General features: G+C 42.6%; 2 protein-coding genes across 4 annotated transcripts in view; one reads left to right on the top strand and one right to left on the bottom strand.

Moving 5' to 3' along the window:
- MMRN2 (multimerin 2) overlaps positions 1-2,468 on the bottom strand; it is a 50,132-nt gene extending 47,664 nt beyond the window's left edge. Inside the window, exon 1 of the mRNA XM_039482255.1 lies at positions 2,017-2,468. Within this exon, the coding sequence (XP_039338189.1) occupies positions 2,017-2,327 (311 nt within the window). The 5' untranslated portion in view covers positions 2,328-2,468. The remainder of the gene's footprint in view (positions 1-2,016) is intronic.
- SNCG (synuclein gamma) overlaps positions 1-19,979 on the top strand; it is a 41,441-nt gene that overhangs the window by 3,636 nt on the left and 17,826 nt on the right. For 2 of the 3 annotated variants that reach the window (XM_039482259.1, XM_039482260.1), the window contains exons 3-4: positions 18,053-18,094; positions 19,239-19,366. In XM_039482259.1, the coding sequence (XP_039338193.1) occupies positions 18,053-18,094; positions 19,239-19,366 (170 nt within the window). Of the gene's footprint in view, positions 1-11,639; positions 12,053-18,052; positions 18,095-19,238; positions 19,367-19,979 lie in introns of those variants that run through there. The other variant, XM_039482258.1, reaches the window with a different exon arrangement.

The raw sequence follows: 19,979 nt of genomic DNA on the forward strand, positions 1-19,979 counted from the left end.
AAACAGAAGTCTAGGTAGGAGATTGAATTAATCTTTTATAGCAGAGACCTACTTACATGTCCTGGAAAATTTTGAAAAATATTCTGCTTGAACAGAGTTCTGCCAAAACACATACTTCCCACACACAGATTGGCTTTCTTTCCCCAGTATATTGTCACAAACAATATTTACCTATGGATCATTGTTGTTTTTGGTTCATCTCCTCTTGATACTTATTTATGATCTAATGTCCTAATTCTCTCTTTCTGGTGACATCCCAATCATTCTGCTCCCCTCTGTCCATTCTCAAGGCCATAAATTATGGCCACTCATTGATAACTTGGGATGGGATCCCTTTAGAGCAGGAGCGGGCAAACCTTTTTTTTTTTTTTTGCCCTGAGGGCCGCATCAGGTTTCGGAAATTGTATGGAGGGCCAGTTAGGGGAGGCTATGCCTCCCCAGGACCCCTGCCCCATCCACACACACTCCGCTCCCTGTCCCCTGACTGCCCCCTGCCACCTCATCCACCCCGCCTCCTGACTAACCCCCGGGACCCCTGCACTCATTCAACCTCCCTGCCCTCTGACCTCCCCGACCCTTATCCACACCCCTGCCCCCTGACCACCACCCTGAACTCCCCTACCCTCTATCCAAGCCTCCCTGCTCCCTGTCCTCAACTGCCCCCAGAACCCCTGCCCCTGACTGCCCCCCGCCACCCCATCCAACCCCCCTTCCTTCCTGACTAACCCCTGGAACCCCTGCCCCCATTCAACCCCCCTGATCCTTGCCCTATGACCACCCTGACCCCTATCCACACCCTGAACTCCCCTGCCCTCTATCCAACCCCACCCCCGCTCCCTGCCCCTTACCGTGCTGCCTGGAGCACTGGTGGCTGGCGGCGCTACAGCTGTGCCTCCCGGCTGGAGCCAACCATGCCACAGCACAGCACAGAGCACTGGGTCAGGCCGGGCTCTGCAGCTGTGCTGCGCGGCTGCCCAGAGCATTGCACCAGCAGCACGGCGTGCTGAGACTGCAGGGGAAGGGGAACAGCGGGGCTGGGGGCTAGCCTCCTGGGCCAGGAGCTCAGGGGCCGGGCAGGAGGGTCCCGCAGGCCACCATAGTTTGCCCACCTCTGCTTTAGAGGACACCTGATCATATGCTGCAGAACAATTCATTCAAATTCTGAAACACTGCTTGGTTTCATCACATTCACACCCCTTATTATTCAGTATGGCCCTGATTCAGCAAGGTATTTACGTACATTCTTAAAGTTGAGGCATGTGCTTATGTACCTTACTAAATGGGGGCCTATCTGCAAACATTTACATGGGCATATTTTTGTTCACACCAGTGCCTGGAGAATGGCTGTTTGTACCAATACCTGTATCCACATGTGAACAAGGATATATTCTGCGTGACTAGAATTAGACATTTGTTCATTATTCTCTATTCATTCATTACTATTTCCTGTCCTCTTCTTAAAATGTGTTACCCAATGAGGGAGCAGAAATAATACTATGTGATTTAGGTGACCAGCCACACACCACAAACAATGAATAGTGCATAGTCAAAATGAACACTTTTCACCCACATTCTATTCAGTCAGTACTTCCATGCAACAAATAAATGCATGTGCATAAATCAGGATTGGATTGGGAAGAGGAAAAATGGATAAATTAATGAGTTTATTTAATTCAACCACCTTTACTTCAAAACTATTACTTGTCTGTATTACAGTAGCAGCTTAAGGCCCAAACCAATATCGGGACAGCATTGTGCTAAGTGCTGTATATGCACATGGTAAGCACACTCAGCCTTCCTATTTTGGGATGAGGAACAGAGCCTAAGTCTTCCATGGTTTCATCCTCTACAGAGTATTTATTTTGCTTTTCATTTGGCAGCTGTAACATCTAACCCCCCCGCCATTCAGACATGATATAAACTGAGAATCTGATCCATTCTTTATAGGAGACTCTCTCTCTCTCTCCCAAGCAGGAGCCCAGTGCCATTATATGCAGGAGTAAATATCTTTCTTACCCATTTCTGGACTGTGGGGTTCCAGCGTCTGAATCCTCTCTTTCTCCTTGATGTGAAGTTATGGTGCTTGAAAGATGGTCCGGGGTCTCCTCCTTGAGCTTCTCCATCTCCCAATCCTCCTGTGACACGGGGAACAATTGAGGATATGTAGATGTCCCATAAATTGATGTCTTTGAATTGTGGAAAGAGCCATCTTCGTATCCATGATTTCTTGAATGTGTGACCAGCTCCACCAGTCCTACTGAGACACAGAGGAGCAAAAGCTTCACTATCATTATGGCTTTTCCTAACCAGCCACACCTGCCTCTCATTCTCTTCCCTGAAGCTCAGACTGAATTACTTCTGGAATGCCCTCATAATATTTTTTAAGTTAAAACTTGGAAGAGGAAAAAAAAGTCTTGTAACAAAGAGCGGAAAAAGCTTTCAACCCTCCCAGTGACTGTGGAAATGTCAGAGGCCATCAAACAATGTGAGGCTGGGTTCCTGTGGGGAGCTCAAAAGACAGAGAGGGGAGAAAAGAAGTGGGGGAAGGGTCATCATAGTTTATTCAAGGAACGTCTGATTTTGGCTGCCTTCTAAACTTGTTGGTGAACAGGAATTTAGTCTTTATCAGCTGCCTTCTCCCTGGGGCACAGGAAAAGGATGTTAGCTTTAAAGGAAAGGAAAAGAAAGAAAAGAAAATATTGAGCGATGTAGCAGATTTCCACTGTGGTGTTCCCAAGCCCAAGAATATGTCACAAACCAACCTGCTATAGAATCTGCTCACACGTTACTGCTATGATTTAAAGGCTGGAAGGCACTGGTTATACTTTTTAGCATAGTTATAGTACATATTACAAGCTATTACTGTGCCCACCCCTGGGTTGGGTAGTACTCTGAGTGCAGTGAGACGAGAGCTTGGGTAAATAGATATTAGGGGATTTGTAGAGATTTCTTTCCATAGTTTGGATGGGATTTTCAACAATATTCAGTGTTAGTTTAACAACAGGCATTTTACACCAGAGTTATGCCAATGTTGAACACTTCTGAAAATCCCAGTCTGGGTACCTTCTCTTTCCACTTCCTTTGAGTGTGGACCCTATATGATATGTTGCTATGTAATACAGTTACCAGTATTTGCCAACAGCTAACACACAGTAGTAACTGAGATCCTGCCACATTTCACCCTACTTAGAAAAGGAAACATCTGTGACATCTTGAATATCACTGTATCATAATTGTTGGCAAATGTTGATTTTAATGGCCATCACTGTGTGGTTTCTGTTATTAGTCTATAGGGTGCCTCTCTTGCCTCACTGTCTTGCCGTATGTAACTCTCTAATGTATTTGAGGATAGAGTTTATAGGAAAGATGCTTCATAAATTAAAAGAGATTGGTGCTCTGGTGCATATTTGGATGCACAATTGTTAGATCAGGCACTGAATTCATACGCAGTGTGAATGGAGGATACACATGCAAGAATGCTGCATGTCCTTCAGAATGTGAAATGTAAATGTGCTCGAACTATTCCAAAGCAGCTTAAAGGTAGGGAGAGTAGGGTCCTAACTCTACCCGTAGCCTTTCTGATGGCACTGGAAGGGTTCACGATTGAAATTAGTGAAGTTGCACCCACTTGGGGCTGAATTTGGGCCTCTCTCTCTTTTTGACTTCCTTTCTACTTGACAACAGTAACCAGATGAAGAAGGAAATACCAGTTTCTGCCTAATGTCAGTTAGTAGACTTGAGCACTATGTCCAGCCAACAGCAACTGAGCAACCAAAAGGTAAGTGGTGCAAAACAGACTTGAGGAAAATCTCTCTCCAGGGAGAGAATGTATGCCCACTATAGTCACCTCTCCAGAGACATGAAACAACAAGATACGGTTCTGGATCTGCAACTCTAAAAGTAATGAGCATCTTCCTTCTGTTTCCTTCCTGTCTTTCTGTTGTATTTCATATTTGAGTGCATCCCATTACGATACACATTACTCTCAATGTGCGATTATTTCATGAGATATGATCCAGATACAAACGTACTTGTATTACAAGTAACTGTCAGTGTTCAAGTTACTTTGTATACCTTTGACCTATTCATTATGTTTGTGTATCAGCTGAATTCCTTCACAGACAAAAAACTGAAACAAACATGAAGAGTCTTAAAAACAAAGCTACTATAGTAACATGGGTTCTAAAGGAGGACTTTTGGGCTACAGATAATAATGACTGTTCCAATCAATACCTACTTCCAAACCCCATTAAGCTTATCTTCCATCACATATCTTTCCATTCAATCTTGTATCATCTATTCAGCCCTTATCCTCAGTCAGATTAGACATATCCCACATAGAGTATAGGGCAGTATTTCTGTGTCCTATGACTGTTTTTGGAGTGTCTAGTCCTCACCTCTCTTTTGGGTATTAGAATTTATTTTATGCGGCTTTTAAAATATGCTGCTTAGAAATGAAGCAGCCAAAATATACAGATTACACAGCCATTTGCACATTAATAATGAAACACATTTTTTTTAATACTAATGAAAAGTGCAGTCTCCAGGATAATCAATATTTTAGCAATTGTCTATCTATGGGCCTAGTACAGCAAGGACAGCTGCAAAGTAGAAAGGGTCTGTATAAATTATGAAAAGGTGCCCCCTTACTAAACAAAACTTAATATTAATCCCATCTTAGTACTGACTGTCCTGATTTTGGGCCTCTAGGTAACATACTCACCTGCTACTCCCTATTTCCAGCAACTAACCCATTGGTTAACTGGCTGTCAATTTTATTCTCTCCCTACTCCAGGGGAGCAGATAAGAGCCCCCATTTTGGAACATCATATTTGCAAACTTTGCTTACACTGACCTGATGTTTCAGAAGCAGCCCAGTGGAACCAGGTATAGGGGCTGAAGAGTAGTTCAATCTCCATATCTATTCATTCCTTGGGTTTGCTGATCAGTCTGCCACCGAGGGCCGCCATTGTGAAGATGGGCTTTATGATAAGGACACCTGTCCACCTAGAGCTGGACTGATATCAACTAATTTCACAAAGGCCACCTAACATCCATTGAATGGCTCTTGGTCACTACCCAACTGAGCCAGACTGAACTGTCATCCTACCTGAAGTGTTAGCTTTAACCACATTTTATAGAATGTGTGTATCACTGATGGGGAGAGAGAGAGAAAGGGTATGTGATAAAAATCTGATTTAAAATGCACTTTGCAAAATTATTTGGAAATAGGTTTTACTCCACAAATGTATTTCAGGGCAATGTTCTGAAGCACATCAGCAAGCAACTTGATAACTAGAGCAATATGGAATCTTTTGGTGAGCTGCAGGACTATTTTTCAGGGGTTCCTGGCACCTCTCATATGAGCCTCTCCACCAAGGTTTCACTGCAATGGCATCTCCATTTCAGGAATTGACTTTCAGTTGGTGATCAATGTTTGCTCTTCCCTGTTTGGTCCTGATCATTAGCAACATTTCCTGTGCTCTTACCACCTAAAATGCTTCAATCAGTACAGAATTTCAGGTTAGGAGCAACTATTGCATACAGCTACACCAGACTTAACTATACAACCATTCATTCTGCACATAGCTTTCATAATTGCTCTTACCATGCTTGCTAATTACTACATCTATTTGTGTTTATTCAAGATCTTCCTCCCTCCCAGACTACCTTGCACCTGTAATGAGGACATAATGTTCCATAATCATATCAGAAGTACTTGTCTAGTTCTTCGGCATTGGGTGAATCCCCTTGGAACTGGGTAAGATCTATGATGAAACATCTCACTTTGGCCACTTTTTTACTCCTCAGACTGGGAAACCATTACTACAGGCCAGTATGAGGTGTGTGTCTCACCACCAACAGAGGCAAACAGGACCTCTGTCTAAGAGCTTGTCTACATGGGAAAATTGATCAAAGTAGCTATTGTGGAATAAGCTGTTCCATATTACCTCCCTCAGTTCTCTAGGTAAAAAGTCACTTTATTACAGAATAATGAGTGTGCTTATGAAGTGCACTTATTATTCCACAATAAAGTGACATTTATTCCAGAATAAAGCATCCACATGGGGCACTATTCTGGGCTTTGTAACTATTCTGGGCTTTTCCCTGTGTAGAAAAGTTCTTAAATTAATTTTTCATACTACAGTTTCCCATTCTTTGCCTTCTGCAAGGAAACAAGAAAATGGATTTAATTGATCCATTTAAGATTCAAATTCAGTATATTCTGCTCAATAAATTGTGGTTATAAACATGAATGGTTTAAACATTAAAAAAAAATGGATAGCCTTTTAAAAAACTCAGAAACCAGGAATGGTTTTAAAGAGCATTTGTTGCTGCAGAAACCCATGTTCTGGCTTTAGATGTCTGCACATAGCCTGAATAATTGAAGTTAATTTTATGTTCATTGGGAGGGATGGGGCATTAACAGAATAAATATTCATCAGATATGGATTTCCATGCCTGGAAAACACGGCCTTGTTCTCTTTCTGTCTTATCATCACGCACACATGCGTGCACACTCTTGATGCAATGACCTCTAGAAATGAGTAAACTGTTAACCTGCGCAGGTGGGCACCTACAGAGAACAACTGAGGAGTGCAACTTCTTTGTTGCTCAGAATGGGGACGTATTCCTTCAGCAAGTCTTGCAGCACGGGAAACCATGACATTGCAAATTCTTGAAGCTGCATTCTCACTTTGGTTTTATTGCTGAATTTCTCTTACAAATTTTGGAGGAAAGGTAGTATGAAGATCAATGAATGTTGCACTAACAACATTTCACTACTTGCATGTATGCCCTATATACTGCATAGTAGCTGGACCATATATTACTCATTGCATGGGAAGGAAGAACTGATTTATTAATTAGCTGTGCAAAAAGAACATCAAATTTTAAACTGATTGCTAAAAGGTCAAATAGGATTCTTTCCCATGTAGATATGACCATTATGCAATTCTTTCCCACTTTTTTTCTAAGGCATCTAGAATTGGCTGCATCAGAGACAGGATCTCATCTAGCAATCTAATGCAGATCAATGGTGTGTGATCCAGTATAACAAAACCTATATTCTGTTTACAAAAAGCTGCCTGGCCAAACGGCATTTGTCAGCCACAAATGCATGTGATTCTCTTTCCATGCCCATACTCCAAAAATGTCACACGCCATTGAACTATTTAGACACATTGTGACAAAAGAGATTTCACACTAAAATCCCATCCCATTGTTGGGTCTCTGTCACTCAATGCATTGGGGGAAGGGATAACTGAGTGGTTTGAGCATTGGCCTACTAAACCCAGGGTTGTGAGTTCAATTCTTGAGGGGGCTATTTAGGGAACTGGGGTAAAAATCTGTCTGGGGATTAGTCTTGCTTTGAGCAGGGGGTTGGATTAGATGATATCCTGAGGTCCCTTCTAACCCTGATGTTCTATAAGAGCCAGACAGCAAAGAAGGTTATTTACTGTAACTGGAGGTTCTTTGAGATGTGTGCATGCCATGTGCCTGAGTCTGGAAATTCTTCCAAGCGGTGTCGATTGACCAATAAATGCACAGTGTCTTCCCGAATGCTTCAGTACAAGGGGCAGAATGGGTCAATGCCTCTCCAGTTCCTCATCTTACCGCAATGCAATAGGGTCCAAAGCTGAGGGGAAGGTGGGCAGGTAGTGGAATATAGATAGGGATTTTAAAGAGCTTCCAGTTACAGTAAGTAATGGTCATTTCTTCTTTAAGTGCTGGTCTCCATGTGTATTCCACATGTGGGCAACTCTCAAGCAGTGTTAAGTCTGGAGAAGAGTGTGAGGAAGTTGGCAACAGTGATGCTTTTTAATGCTGTTCCTACTGATGCATCTGCAGCAGCTGCTTGAGTCAGGGTGTAGTGTCCCATAAATGTGCAGACAGAGGCCAAGTTGCCACTTTGCAAATGTCCTGAAGCGAGATGCCCAATCAGGGTGCCATTGAGGCCTGTCAGGGAGTGGGGGTGTGGATAGGGGTCAGGGGTGTGGATATGGGACAGGGAGCAGGGGCGGTTGGATGGGGGTGGAGTCCCAGGAGGTGGTTAGAGGCAGGGATCCCAGGAGACAAGGAGCAGCAGGGGGTTGGATGGGTCAGGGGTTCTGCGGGGGGGGAGGTCAGAGGGCAGGAAGTGGAAGGGGGGCAGATAGGGGGTGGGGGCCAGGCTACCCAGCCCTCCATACAGTTTCCCTAGCCGGCCCTCCATACAGTTTCAGAACCCTGGTGTGGCCCTCAGGCCAAAAAGTTTGCCCATCCCTGCCTTATGTCAACCTAACTGAGTAGTGTAGATCAGCCCTCAGTCCTCACTTTAGCCCTTAGTAAGGGCTTTCAATGACAAGCTTCACGTTTACTGCCTACTTTGAGTAGGTTAAACTACTTAAGATTGCTGCAGGGCTTCCAGCTCTGTGCTTTTGCCAGGTATAGAGTGCAAGTACTAAATCTTGAAACCTATTCTTTCTGTCCTTTCTCTATGAAATACAGAATCATAGAAATGTAAGGCTGGAAGGAACCTTGAGAGGTCATATAGTCCAGGCCCCTGTGCTAAGCCAGGACCAAGAATACCTAGACTATCCCTGACAGGTTTGTCTAACCTGTTCTTAAAAATCTCCAATGATGAGATTCCACATATTCCAGTGCTTAATGATCCTTATAGTTAAATTTCCCCTCCCCCACCCCAAAAGACCATAAGAACGGCCATACTGGGTCAGACCAAAGGTCCATCTAGCCCGGGGTGGGCAAACTTTTTGGCCCGAGGGCCACATCCGGGTTGCGAAACGGTATGGAGGGCTGGGTAGGGAAGGCTGTGCCTCCCTAAATAGCCTGGCTTCCCTCCCCCAGCTGCCCCCTTCCACTTCCTGCATTCTGACTGCCCCCCCCCCCGCTCCCTGTCCCCTAAAAGCCCCCTGGGACTCCACCCCCTATTCAACCCCCTCATCCCCTGAACATTCCCTCCCGGGACCCCCTCCCCAGCCCCTTTTGGAATGTGTGCTGTCAGCACGGTGAGCTGAGGCTGCAGGGGAGGGGAGACAGCAGGAGAGGAGCTGGGGCCGGCCAGGAGCTTGGGGGCTGGGCAGGACAGCTGCGCGGGCTGTGGCCAATCCCAGGTGCTCCGGAGGGAATGAAGAGAAGAGCTAATAATCAAGTGATCCATCCCCTGTTGCCAGAAGCCGGGAATGGGCAAACGGATGCTAGGGACATCATCCCTGCCCATCCTGCTAATAGCCTCTGATGGACCTATCCTCCATGACCTTATCTAGTTCTTTTTTGAATCCTATTATAGCCTTGGCCTACACAACATCCTCTGGCAAAGAGTTCTACAGGTTGACTGTGCGCTGTGTGAAAAAATACTTTGTTTTCTTTGTTTTAAACCTGCTGCCTATTCATTTCATTTGGTGATTCCCTAGTTCTTGTGTTATGAGAAGGAGTAAATAACACTTCCTTATTTACTTTCTCCATACCAGTCATGCTTTTATGGACTTCAGCATAACCCCCTCTTAGTCGTCTCTTTTCCAAGCTGAGAAGTCCCAGTCTTATCAATCTCTCCTCGTATGGAAGCTGTTCCATACCCCTAATAATTTTTGTTGCCCTTTTCTGAACCTTTTTCAATTCCAATATATCTTTTTTGAGATGGGGCAACCACATCTGCACGCAGTATTCAAGATGTGGGTGATCCATGGATTTATACAGAAGCAATGTGATATTTTTTTGTCGTCTTATCTATTCCTTTCTTAATGATTCCCAACATTCTGTTCACTTTTTTGACTGCCGCTGCACATTGAGTGGATGTTTTCAGAGAACTATCTACAATGACTCCAAGATCTCTTTCTTGAGTGAGAACATCTAATTTAGACGCCATCATTTTGTATGTATAGTTGGGATTGTGTTTTCCAATGTGCATTACCTTTGCATTTGTCAGCACTGAATTTCATCTGCCATTCTGTTGCCCAGTCACTCAGTTTTGTGAGATCCTTTTGTAGCTCTTCGCAGTCTGCCTGGAACTTAACTATCTTGAGTAGTTTTGTATCATCTGCAAATTTTGCCACCTCACTGTTTACCTCTTTTTCTAGCTCATTTATGAATATGTTGAATAGGACTGGTTCCAGTACAGACCCCTGGGGGGCACCACTATTTACCTCTCTCCATTCTGAAAACTGACCATTTATTTCTACCCTTTGTTTCCTATCTTTTAACCACTTACCAATCCATGAAAGGACCTTCCCTCTTATCCCATGACAGCTTACTTTGCTTAAGAGCCTTTGGTGAGGGACCTTGTCAAAGGATTTCTGAAAATCTAAATCTGTGAAAGGGGAAAAAACAATGCAGCAGTCTAGCTGTAAGAGAGAATTATGTGTGTGTTTGTCTGTGATTTTGTGTCTGTCAAGATTTAGCTGTAGAGTCCCTCTACAGTCATTCTATATCGAAACCTTACACATGAGTGACTTATAGACCATTACAACTCCTAAGATTGCACAGTATTCTTTCCTTAACATAGTTAGGCCTCTCAATTTAGCAGATACAGCCAGCAGCACTGAATATTCAGGGAATAGTATTTTATAACATTTTATTTCCTGTGTAACCTAATAGCAGAATAATAAATATGATTTGGTACCCGGCTTCCATGAGACCAGCTGCTCAACACTTTTGATTGTGCTAGAAAATGGTATAACAGTTGCTGTCAAATCTAGTTTCTTTGAATTATGATTTGTCAGCAAGACAATAGCTAACTTGGGGCACTTAGAACCCGATTCAGCAAAGCACTTAAACATGTACCTAGCTTTAACCACACGAGTAGCCCCATTTCAACTCAATGAGATTACTCACACACTTAATATTAAGCACACACTTTAGGGTTTTGCTGAACTGAGCCTTAACTTTGGAGGGGCTTTCTATGTAGCCTAAAAGATTTTCCACAATCCAATGTCAGATCAAAGGTTTGATTTCCCCAACAGTTCTCACTATGCACACATTTGATATGAGTGATGATGCCTGCGTAAAAATGTTGCATCATTTTGCAGCAGCTGAACTGAGCAGCGTCTACAACAACACAAAAAGGTGAGTAGAAAATGGGATTCCACCCGCCACCCAACAAGGGTGTGTGTGAGTTTTCAGAAGTGAATAATTGTAAGATGATGTGCAGCCAAACATAAATCACATAGCATGCCTTGTGGGGCTAACTTCAAACTCCACAAATACAATCATCTGCTTTTTAACTGTGAATTAAGCTTTTGTAAATGGATTTTGTTCCCTCTTTCTGCTGGTGTTGGCTACATAGGGATGTTTGTGATACCCCTGTATTAGGGATGGGTTCTGGTAACTGCTAGCAAAAGACACCTGACCCTGTTTGTTTTGTTAGGAATACCAGCTATACCTATTTTTCAGCTTTGAGGAGCCTGCAGTAGTTCTTCCCATTTGCTCTCTCCACCATATCCTTGGAGATTTATGCTTTTAAAACACCAATTCCCTAGAGCTTTGTTGCTAAAAACCTCCCTCTCCAAATGAGAGCATCTGCAGAGTGTCCTTGAGTGAGAGCACTGCAGCAGATCTTAAAAGCTTTAATCATCTGGACATATTCCAAAAAGTCCCTCTACCTACCTCCTTCTTTTCCCTCCCACCTTTCTTCCTATCCAAAACCTTGCCATGCAGATCTATGTCATTAATATTTCAGCATCAGCTATTCACAGGCATTGGGTACATTGCAGTGCATCTCATCAATAAGAGCTGGCAAAGGCTGTGTAGTTCACCACACTGCCTTCATCCAGCAGAGGAATAAGAGCAAAAGATAGCAAGAGACTAAGACGCAGAGAGACAGTGAACAGCCACAGAAGGGTAAGATTGCATAGTACAGTCAGTGTTCACTGAGGTGCTTTTCACCATCTTCCTTGAATCAGATCTTGCAGCTAGTACCCAAGCAAGCAAGCAAGAATGGATGTCTTTAAGAAAGGTTTCTCCATTGCTAAAGAAGGTGTGGTGGCTGCAGCAGAAAAGACCAAACAGGGAGTGACTGAGGCTGCAGAGAAGACCAAAGAGGGTGTGATGTATGTAGGTAAGAGACAACTATTTTTAATACACAATTGAGCATGAAATGTGACATAAATTATCTTCCAAAAAGCATGAAGTACTGGATAGTGGTTAAAACATGGGACTGAAAGGCAGGAGATCTGCATCCCATCCCCACCTCTGCCACAGTCTCACTTGTAATCTTGGGGTGTCAAAACCTTCCATGCCTCAGTTTCCCCATCTGCAAAATAGATATTGATACTTACCTACTTCCCAGGGTCGGGGGGAGGGAGGCAGGATTGCTACATATGAATTAATGCAATGTTCAGAAAGTACTTTGAGATCCTCTGATGGAAGGTACATATTACAATTATTATTCCCTCTTTGCTTTCAGGGTAAGTCACTCACTCCCCAAACATTTGTCTACTAGCATAGTGACTGAGGTTATTAAGGGCATACACAGTGATTCTGCTTATTAAGTTAGGCTAGTAGGAATCACCTATTTTCCCACCCTCATGTCATTTTATTCAGAGATCCTCCTCCTTATGCTCTATAACCCTTTACATTCTCCATGCAAAAATCCTTTAACTGTCTCTTTGCAAAGCAAGTATCAGTGTTGTCCAATGGCTAGGTGCTGGATCGTGACACAAGTTGTTCCCTTCCTGGAAACATCTGTTATATAATGAATCCTCTCCATTTCCATAAACCCTACAGTAATCATTTCAAAGCTGCCCTTGAAACCTGGTATCAGCACTGTCTGATGGAGGTGTATGCATGATACTGGCGGACAAAACCACTGGGTTGATATACACTGTGTTTGTAGTCTTACACTCTTATCCCCTGTTATTCTCCGAAGGGAGGATTGCTATTGTATGTGCTGGCTGTGGGTAAGCTGTGATTTTTAAATAGAAAAGGTTCTTGATTCCATTAACAGTGCCTTATACACAGAGTATCACCATGTTAAAAACCTTACCGTAGTTACAGATCTGCATTTTCAAAATTCAGTGGAATCAGAAACCCCATTCGTAGCAAATCTTCATCCCCAGATTTAGACAATTACTGATGTAGTACAGCTAATCCTGCCATTATCTAGCAATATATAACCAATTCACATTTTAATCTGAAGCTGAACCACAATCGAAAGTTTGATTACAGAATCTCTAAAAATAAGTAAATAAAAATGATAAATACACCATGACAACCAGCTGTCAAATGTGGGGATTGCTATTGTACCCAATTTCTTCTTCCTAGGTGATCAGAGCAAGATCAGACCAGAATATTTAGCATTTTTATAAATATTTTCCCAAATATCTTCCCAGGCCTTTGTCTCATGACTGTGCAAAAATGAAAAGCAAATCAAAGTGCGGAATGCTCTGCCATGATCTTATGTATTTAACCATTTCAAAAACTTTTTGAAAGCCTTCTTTTAAACCTAAATAGCTGAATGAAGAGTCTGTTTAGACACTAACTTTGAGGAGCATGGATATTTTTTTAACTACATCAGGCATTTAAACATTTTAGTCAGCAGAGCATCACACAATGCATTATAAAATGCTCTCCGCCTTTTTTTTATAATGCATTGTGTGATACTTTGCTCATTAAGGGCCTGATCCTCCATGGCGGTGAGTGCATACTGGATGCTAGAGCATGCTTAGTCCTTAGTCCAGGATTTCACAGAATGAGGATGCTAAAATCCAGATAATTAAGATCTCTCAGAATTTGGTTTAAATGAGCAAAAGAGATAGATGCCAGTTATGTGCGTGTGTACCACCCATTATCATTGCAGGGGCCAGAACCTGTTTGCTGCGCTACACTCCCTAGCTATATCCCCATGAAAGGCTAATCAAAATGCCCAATTAAATTAAAATGCTCTTTCAGTACTCTTTCCCTCTTTACATAACCTACTACAGTTAGGTTGCTGTTAAGACACTGCATGAAGGAATTTGAAATCTGAATCTGCTGTGTAGTTGGAACCACTCAGAGATGTGAAAGTCTTTTCTGGCTGTCAGAAAAAGGACAGTAGTGGGTGGGATGGATGTCTTGTTTTGAGTCAACGTCTTACATAACTCTGCTAATGAATTGAAAGCTAGCATTTCACTGCACTGATGGGATCTCTGAGTCCTCCTGAGGATTCCAGTTGACCAGACATCAGTACCAATATTGATGAGTCACTGCAGCGTGAGATAAAATGGCTAGTTCTGTGACATCTACTGCAGCATACAGCTTCCTGAACCCTACAGGGTCATCATAGTTCCGCTGGTATCTTTGCTCTCTGGGCCAGAAAGTTTCAATTCACAACCCATGTCAATGCCTGGGGATGGGGATTCCACTATCCTGTGCTAACACTGCAATGCAGTTTGAGGCTGTGGGGCTGCACCGGTAAGAGATGCTGCCATGACAGTCAGCCATTCAAATGGGGTTCTCTCTGCCTATGGATGTGGTTACCCAGGTGGGAAAGAAAGATCTCACGGCACTTTGGTTATGGCACTGGGCTTCTTTTCCAATTCCCTCACTCAGTCAAAACAAGTTCTCCTGTCCATGCTACTGCTGTCGTTGAGAACATAATGGCTGCTGTGGATTCTCGTAGTTACTGCATGATCAGCAGCAACACTGGGCCAAATTCTTAGTTGATGTAAATAGGTATAAACTCCAGTGAAGTCAATGGAACTATATCAACTTACACTAGCAGAGAATCTGATGCAATATTGAGTTGTAAGCCACACAGCAGTACAAGCAATATAGAAAGATCATAATCACAAAATTATATTCAGTATCAAAGAAATACTAGATAATCCAATCCAGTAGTTCTCAATAAAGAATGCGGTTCTGGCATCCCCAAAACATCTGGCCTCATGCATCAGTCACAAGACACCCAAGGCACTGACCTTTGCAGATGAAAAGACCAGATCTAATACCTTGTATAGGAGCTGTACACACCCTGTCATGTGTTGTTCTTGTCTGAATGCATGCCTGTCAGTGCACAGTGCTTCACTATCACTATAGTGTACCTAGTTAGAATACAAAACTTCTGATTGGTGTGTCATTTCCCAATGGTAAATTTTCTATATCCTATACATTTCTTATTCCTTTTTGTAGCAGGGGCAGGGAAGGTATGAACCTGTAACTATGCACACAACCTGCAAGCAAAGATTAAAAAGTAACAGTGCAACTTGACAGCTTCAACTGAATGCTTATCAGTTCAACAGATGTCGCTTGCTGGCAAGGGTATGTGCTGGAAGATTAGATTTCATAGAGTGCATTATGAGAGCTGAAGTCTGAGTCATTGGGTGTGGTCCTGAGTGCATTTAAAAAAAATGAAAAGAACCTAACAAGCTGTGTACAAGCTGCAGCACCAGGGGCTTTTTGCTGCTGTTGCTTCTGCTTCGGTCTTTAATTGCATTCAGATATTTTTGTTTTGCGAGGTTCCCTCTTCTTAGGAGTTATTTTCCATTAGAAAAAAGAAAAAAAAATTATAGCTATTTGTGAAGAGTCCTGGGAAAAAACAAATGTAATGATTGAGATAAGAGTAACTCCTTACAATTCTTGTTTTGGTGTATGTGTTCGCTGGAGTAATGCAAAGATAATGAATATATGAATTCAGCTAATTAAAACAGCTGATTTCCTTGATTTTTGGATATTTAAGAAGTTACATTTTTAGAAGCATTAAAGCAGAGCTATGTTTGAATGGCTGTGACTGGTGAATTGTAGAATAAATAAGCATTAAGCAGTGCTCTTTTGGAATGGTACAGCCTGATGCATTGGGTACCTGTAGGAATAATGAACATTAAAGCAAGATTATATTAAAATAGAACTTGGTGCACTGGGCAGATATTAGGACCTCAATTTATTATTGTGGCCATGTATGCAATGCAGACCTGTTCTGCTCACTGCTGTTTGCTGTTACATGATTATAGAGAGTATCACAACCACAGTGCAATATTCTCTGGTTTTCAAATACTGATATATCCTGCATAGTATCGTTAATCCATTCTGCTACACTAATCAAAAATGTATTCTCCTCTACATGACTGTACAGTCATTTGAGGGTGAAGTAGAATGTTAGGTTGTGAAGTAGCAGGGCATCTTCCTTATAGTCGAGTCTAGATGACATTAACAAAAATTAAAAAAATAAAGATCTATTATGTTTGTATATAGTGTTATAACCATGTCAGTCCCAGAGAGACAAGGTGGGTGAGGTAATATCTTATATTAGACCAACTTCTGTTGGTGACACAAGCGTCTGAGCGACACAGAGCTCTGTTATGTTTAACAGCACATTACAAATGTCAATTAGACAGGACAGAACTGGGCTGGGTTAGTTGTTATCACAGTAGTACACTTGTTCTGCCTTCCTTCTAGGCTTGTAATGAGTGCTAGGCATGGTCTGCAATTAATTTTCCGCACCTCACCCCACCCACACATAATTATTGAATCAGTGCTGCTGTAGCTCACAGCCTGGGTGTGCCTGCATCACTCTTTACAGTGTGTTGTAACTGGACCATAAAAACGGTCCATTTTTCTGACATGAGTATGAAAAAGTAAAGAGAAGATTTGTGGATTTAAATGATTTTTAATAAGATGGAAACAATGAAAAACGGTTTTTAGGGAAAATTCATTATTAAAGTCAATGGAGTTACAATAGGGATGGTTTTTAACATGAAATTGAATCTAGTTATTGCGGAGGCTTCCAACCACTAGGGCAGTAGTTTTCAACCTGTGGTCCGCAGACCCCTGAGGGCCCCTCAGGCTATGTCTAAGATTTCCAAAGGGGTCTGCACCTTCAGTTGACATTTTTTAGGGGTCTGCAAATGAAAAAGGTTGAAAACCTCAGCACTAGGGGATGTCTAGATGCAGCTGGGAGTGTGCTTCCCAGCCCAGGCAGGCAGACACATGCTAGCTCTGCTCAAGCTAGTGCACTAAAAATAGCAGTCTGGACATTGCTGCATGGATGGCATACTGGGCTCGCACCTCAAACTCATAACCAGGGGCCTGGGCAGGCTTGAACACAGGTGGCTAGCTAGTGCCACTGCCCATGCTGCAACGGCCTAGGGCGACCAGACAGCAAATGGGAAAAATTGGGATGGGGGTGGGGGGTTAATAGGACCCTATATAAGAAAAAGACACAAAAATCAGGACCATCCCTATAAAATTGGGACATCTGGTCACTCTACAACGGCCACACTACTATTTTTGGTGCACTAGCTTGAGCAGAGGTAGCACGTTTGCTTACCCGGGCTAAGAGGCATGCGCCAAGCTTCAGTTTAAACATACTGTAAGTGATCTGACGTACTGTGCATCCTGCAGTACACAGATACAATGAGGTCTGTTGAGCAAGTAGAGTCAGGCTTAAAGGAAAACCGCAATGATTTGTTGTTGTTCCTTAGGGGCCAGTCCCCTCAACTCCCATTGACTTCAATACCTCACAGCATAGGGCTGCTAAATACATTATATATTCTTTACTATGGAAATAAATATTTTTTAGAAATACCTGCGCTGTCCTGATCACCGTGACAGTGACTGGCAGCCTGTCTCTCTCTGAGCCCAATCGTGTACTCCTTACGTATTAAAAACTTCCACTGACTGTATGAAATCAGGGCCTTAACAAGTGCTGAGCCTGGACCTCCTGCTGGGAAGTAGGGGAAGAGACAGGAATTGTAGCTCAGTGTTTGAAAGCGTGAAAAAAGCAGCCTTTTGGCATTTCTTTATGGTAAGTTCTCTTTTGGTTTCTTTTACATAATTGGTTAATCTAACATGGGTTTAACTGCACTATTAAATCAACCAGTTTTTCATTTTAAAGATATTATTTCAGGGTGTAAAAGGTGAAGGTTAATTGTCTAGACACCTCTGAATAATACACATGCCAGTAAAACTAACTGGAGCTACCCAGCTCCCAACCGAAAAGCTCCCATGGACTTCAGTGAGAGTAGGTTTTGGCCCTTATTGAGAACTACTCAAGGACCCTGCAGCTTAGGACCACACCCTATCAGAACTCAAGAGCTCTTCCCATAGGGGGTGATGTTGATGGAGCCTGTGTTTCCTTTCATAGGTACCAAAACCAAGGAGGGAGTTGTGCACAGCGTGAGTTCAGGTAAGAGCACAGTCCCTACAGATTTGTGTAAATCAATAGTGCACTGTTGTAAATATGGATAAGAATATAATTCCGACTGATATAAAGCAAAAGGAGTTTTCTTTTACATTTTAGAAGCCAAAGTACCATGATTCGCAGAATGATTCGTTGGTGATAGAAATGCTCTGCATGCTGGGACTCCTAAACAAAGTAACGCAGGAAAGGCATCACAGAGGCTTCGATATTCTGCTCAGCGTGTCAGAGAGTATGAGTGTTCTGCTGCGGGATGGGTCAAGGATGCTTGTCACTGGGCAATGTTGTAGGTTGTGGCACTCTTCAGTGCTAGAAGCAGGCCAAAAGGGTTTAATCAGTAGATCTAGTCAGAAAAATTCCAACAAAACATTTTTTCAACAAACTTTGTAGAATCATTGAAATAAAAACATTCTGTGAAGACAGTTTGATTTTTGACAACGTTAATTTGGAAACCTGCTTGGTTTTCTCCCAGCTCACCTACCCAACTCCTTGGCAGCCTGCCTGGCAGGCTGTCTTAGAGTTTATGACCCCACTGCATCCAGGGTCCCTGGCTCCATAGCTGCTGACCAGATGGACTGCACTCTTACTTTCACTGCGAATTTTGAAATTTTTGGTTTTCGTTCTAATTTGGAACAAAACCAAATTTTGAAATCTTCTGTGAAACAGAATTACCTTTCTCCAGCCAGCTCTATTAATCATCTAGAAGGGGCTTATAGGGAGGGTTTAGCTAGATGGAAAGGGGTTACAGAAGGGCAGTCCAGTTTGACAGTCTACAATGGGCAAGATGACTTTTTTTTGGTGCTACTGCTTCTTGGTGTAGGTTTGTTTTGCAATCTGCCCCTTCTCTAAAGGTTGCCAGGTTGCAATACCCATCTATTCTTGAGGTAATCAGCATGTGTGAGAATTAGCCCCAATGCACTGTAAAGTTAAACTGTTAGCATGTAGCCTGCATACATAAAGTCCAAATAGCACCGGGCAAAATATTGCTGTGTTACCCTGCTGCAAATGTTGGGCCCCATCCATTTCACTGATCCAAGCTAGCTCTGTAGACTCTTAATTATGATGTTATCCAGTTAAACAAAGATGGATTTTGAACTTACTTCACTGACTCTACTTTTTCTTGAACATTTAGTTGCTGAGAAAACCAAAGAGCAGGCCAATGTGGTGGGTGAAGCGGTTGTGGCCAGCGTGAACACAGTGGCAAGACAGACTGTAGAAGGAGCAGAGACCATTGTAACCACTACTGGGATTGTAAAAAAGGTATGTTCGTTTTTTCAGAGACCTACAGGAAATAAGAGGCTCGTTTTGCATTATACTTCTTCGAACACCTGGGAATGTTTCTGAGGCTCAGTTTATTATTTACAGTTGAGATCACCTATGTATTTACTCAGACAACCCTGCTGTGATATCAGATATAATGCTATGTTTAATGTGATGGTTTTAATAGAGGTATAATGAGTTAATACCGCCTCATATTTTGCTATGTAATACAAGTTAGTACAGGCACGTTGTTCATCTGCACATTGCTCAGAGCCCTTGTATTCTAGGCAGCCAAAGTCATTAGTCACTTCTGAAAAATCTTCATCTATATGCCTAGAGACTCAGGTGATCAATACTTAGCCATATCACCCTTCTGCGTAAAGTATCTATTTCCCCATAAAACTATCTATATTTCTTTAGAGAGAAAGCTGAGGACTAAAGTTCTGATCACAGGATTGGGAGCCAGGAACTCCTGAGTTTCAACCCCAGTTGTGATATTTGTTCCCGTTATGGCTTAATGCAAACCAGACAAGCTCTCTGCATTAATTTCCCCCTTTTTTTAAAGTAGACCCAATAATATTTTCCAATGTCACAAGGGTGTTTTGAGAATGAG

The sequence above is a fragment of the Mauremys reevesii genome, linkage group 7 (genome assembly GCF_016161935.1).
Source record: "Mauremys reevesii isolate NIE-2019 linkage group 7, ASM1616193v1, whole genome shotgun sequence".
Classification (NCBI taxonomy): Eukaryota; Metazoa; Chordata; order Testudines; family Geoemydidae; genus Mauremys; species Mauremys reevesii.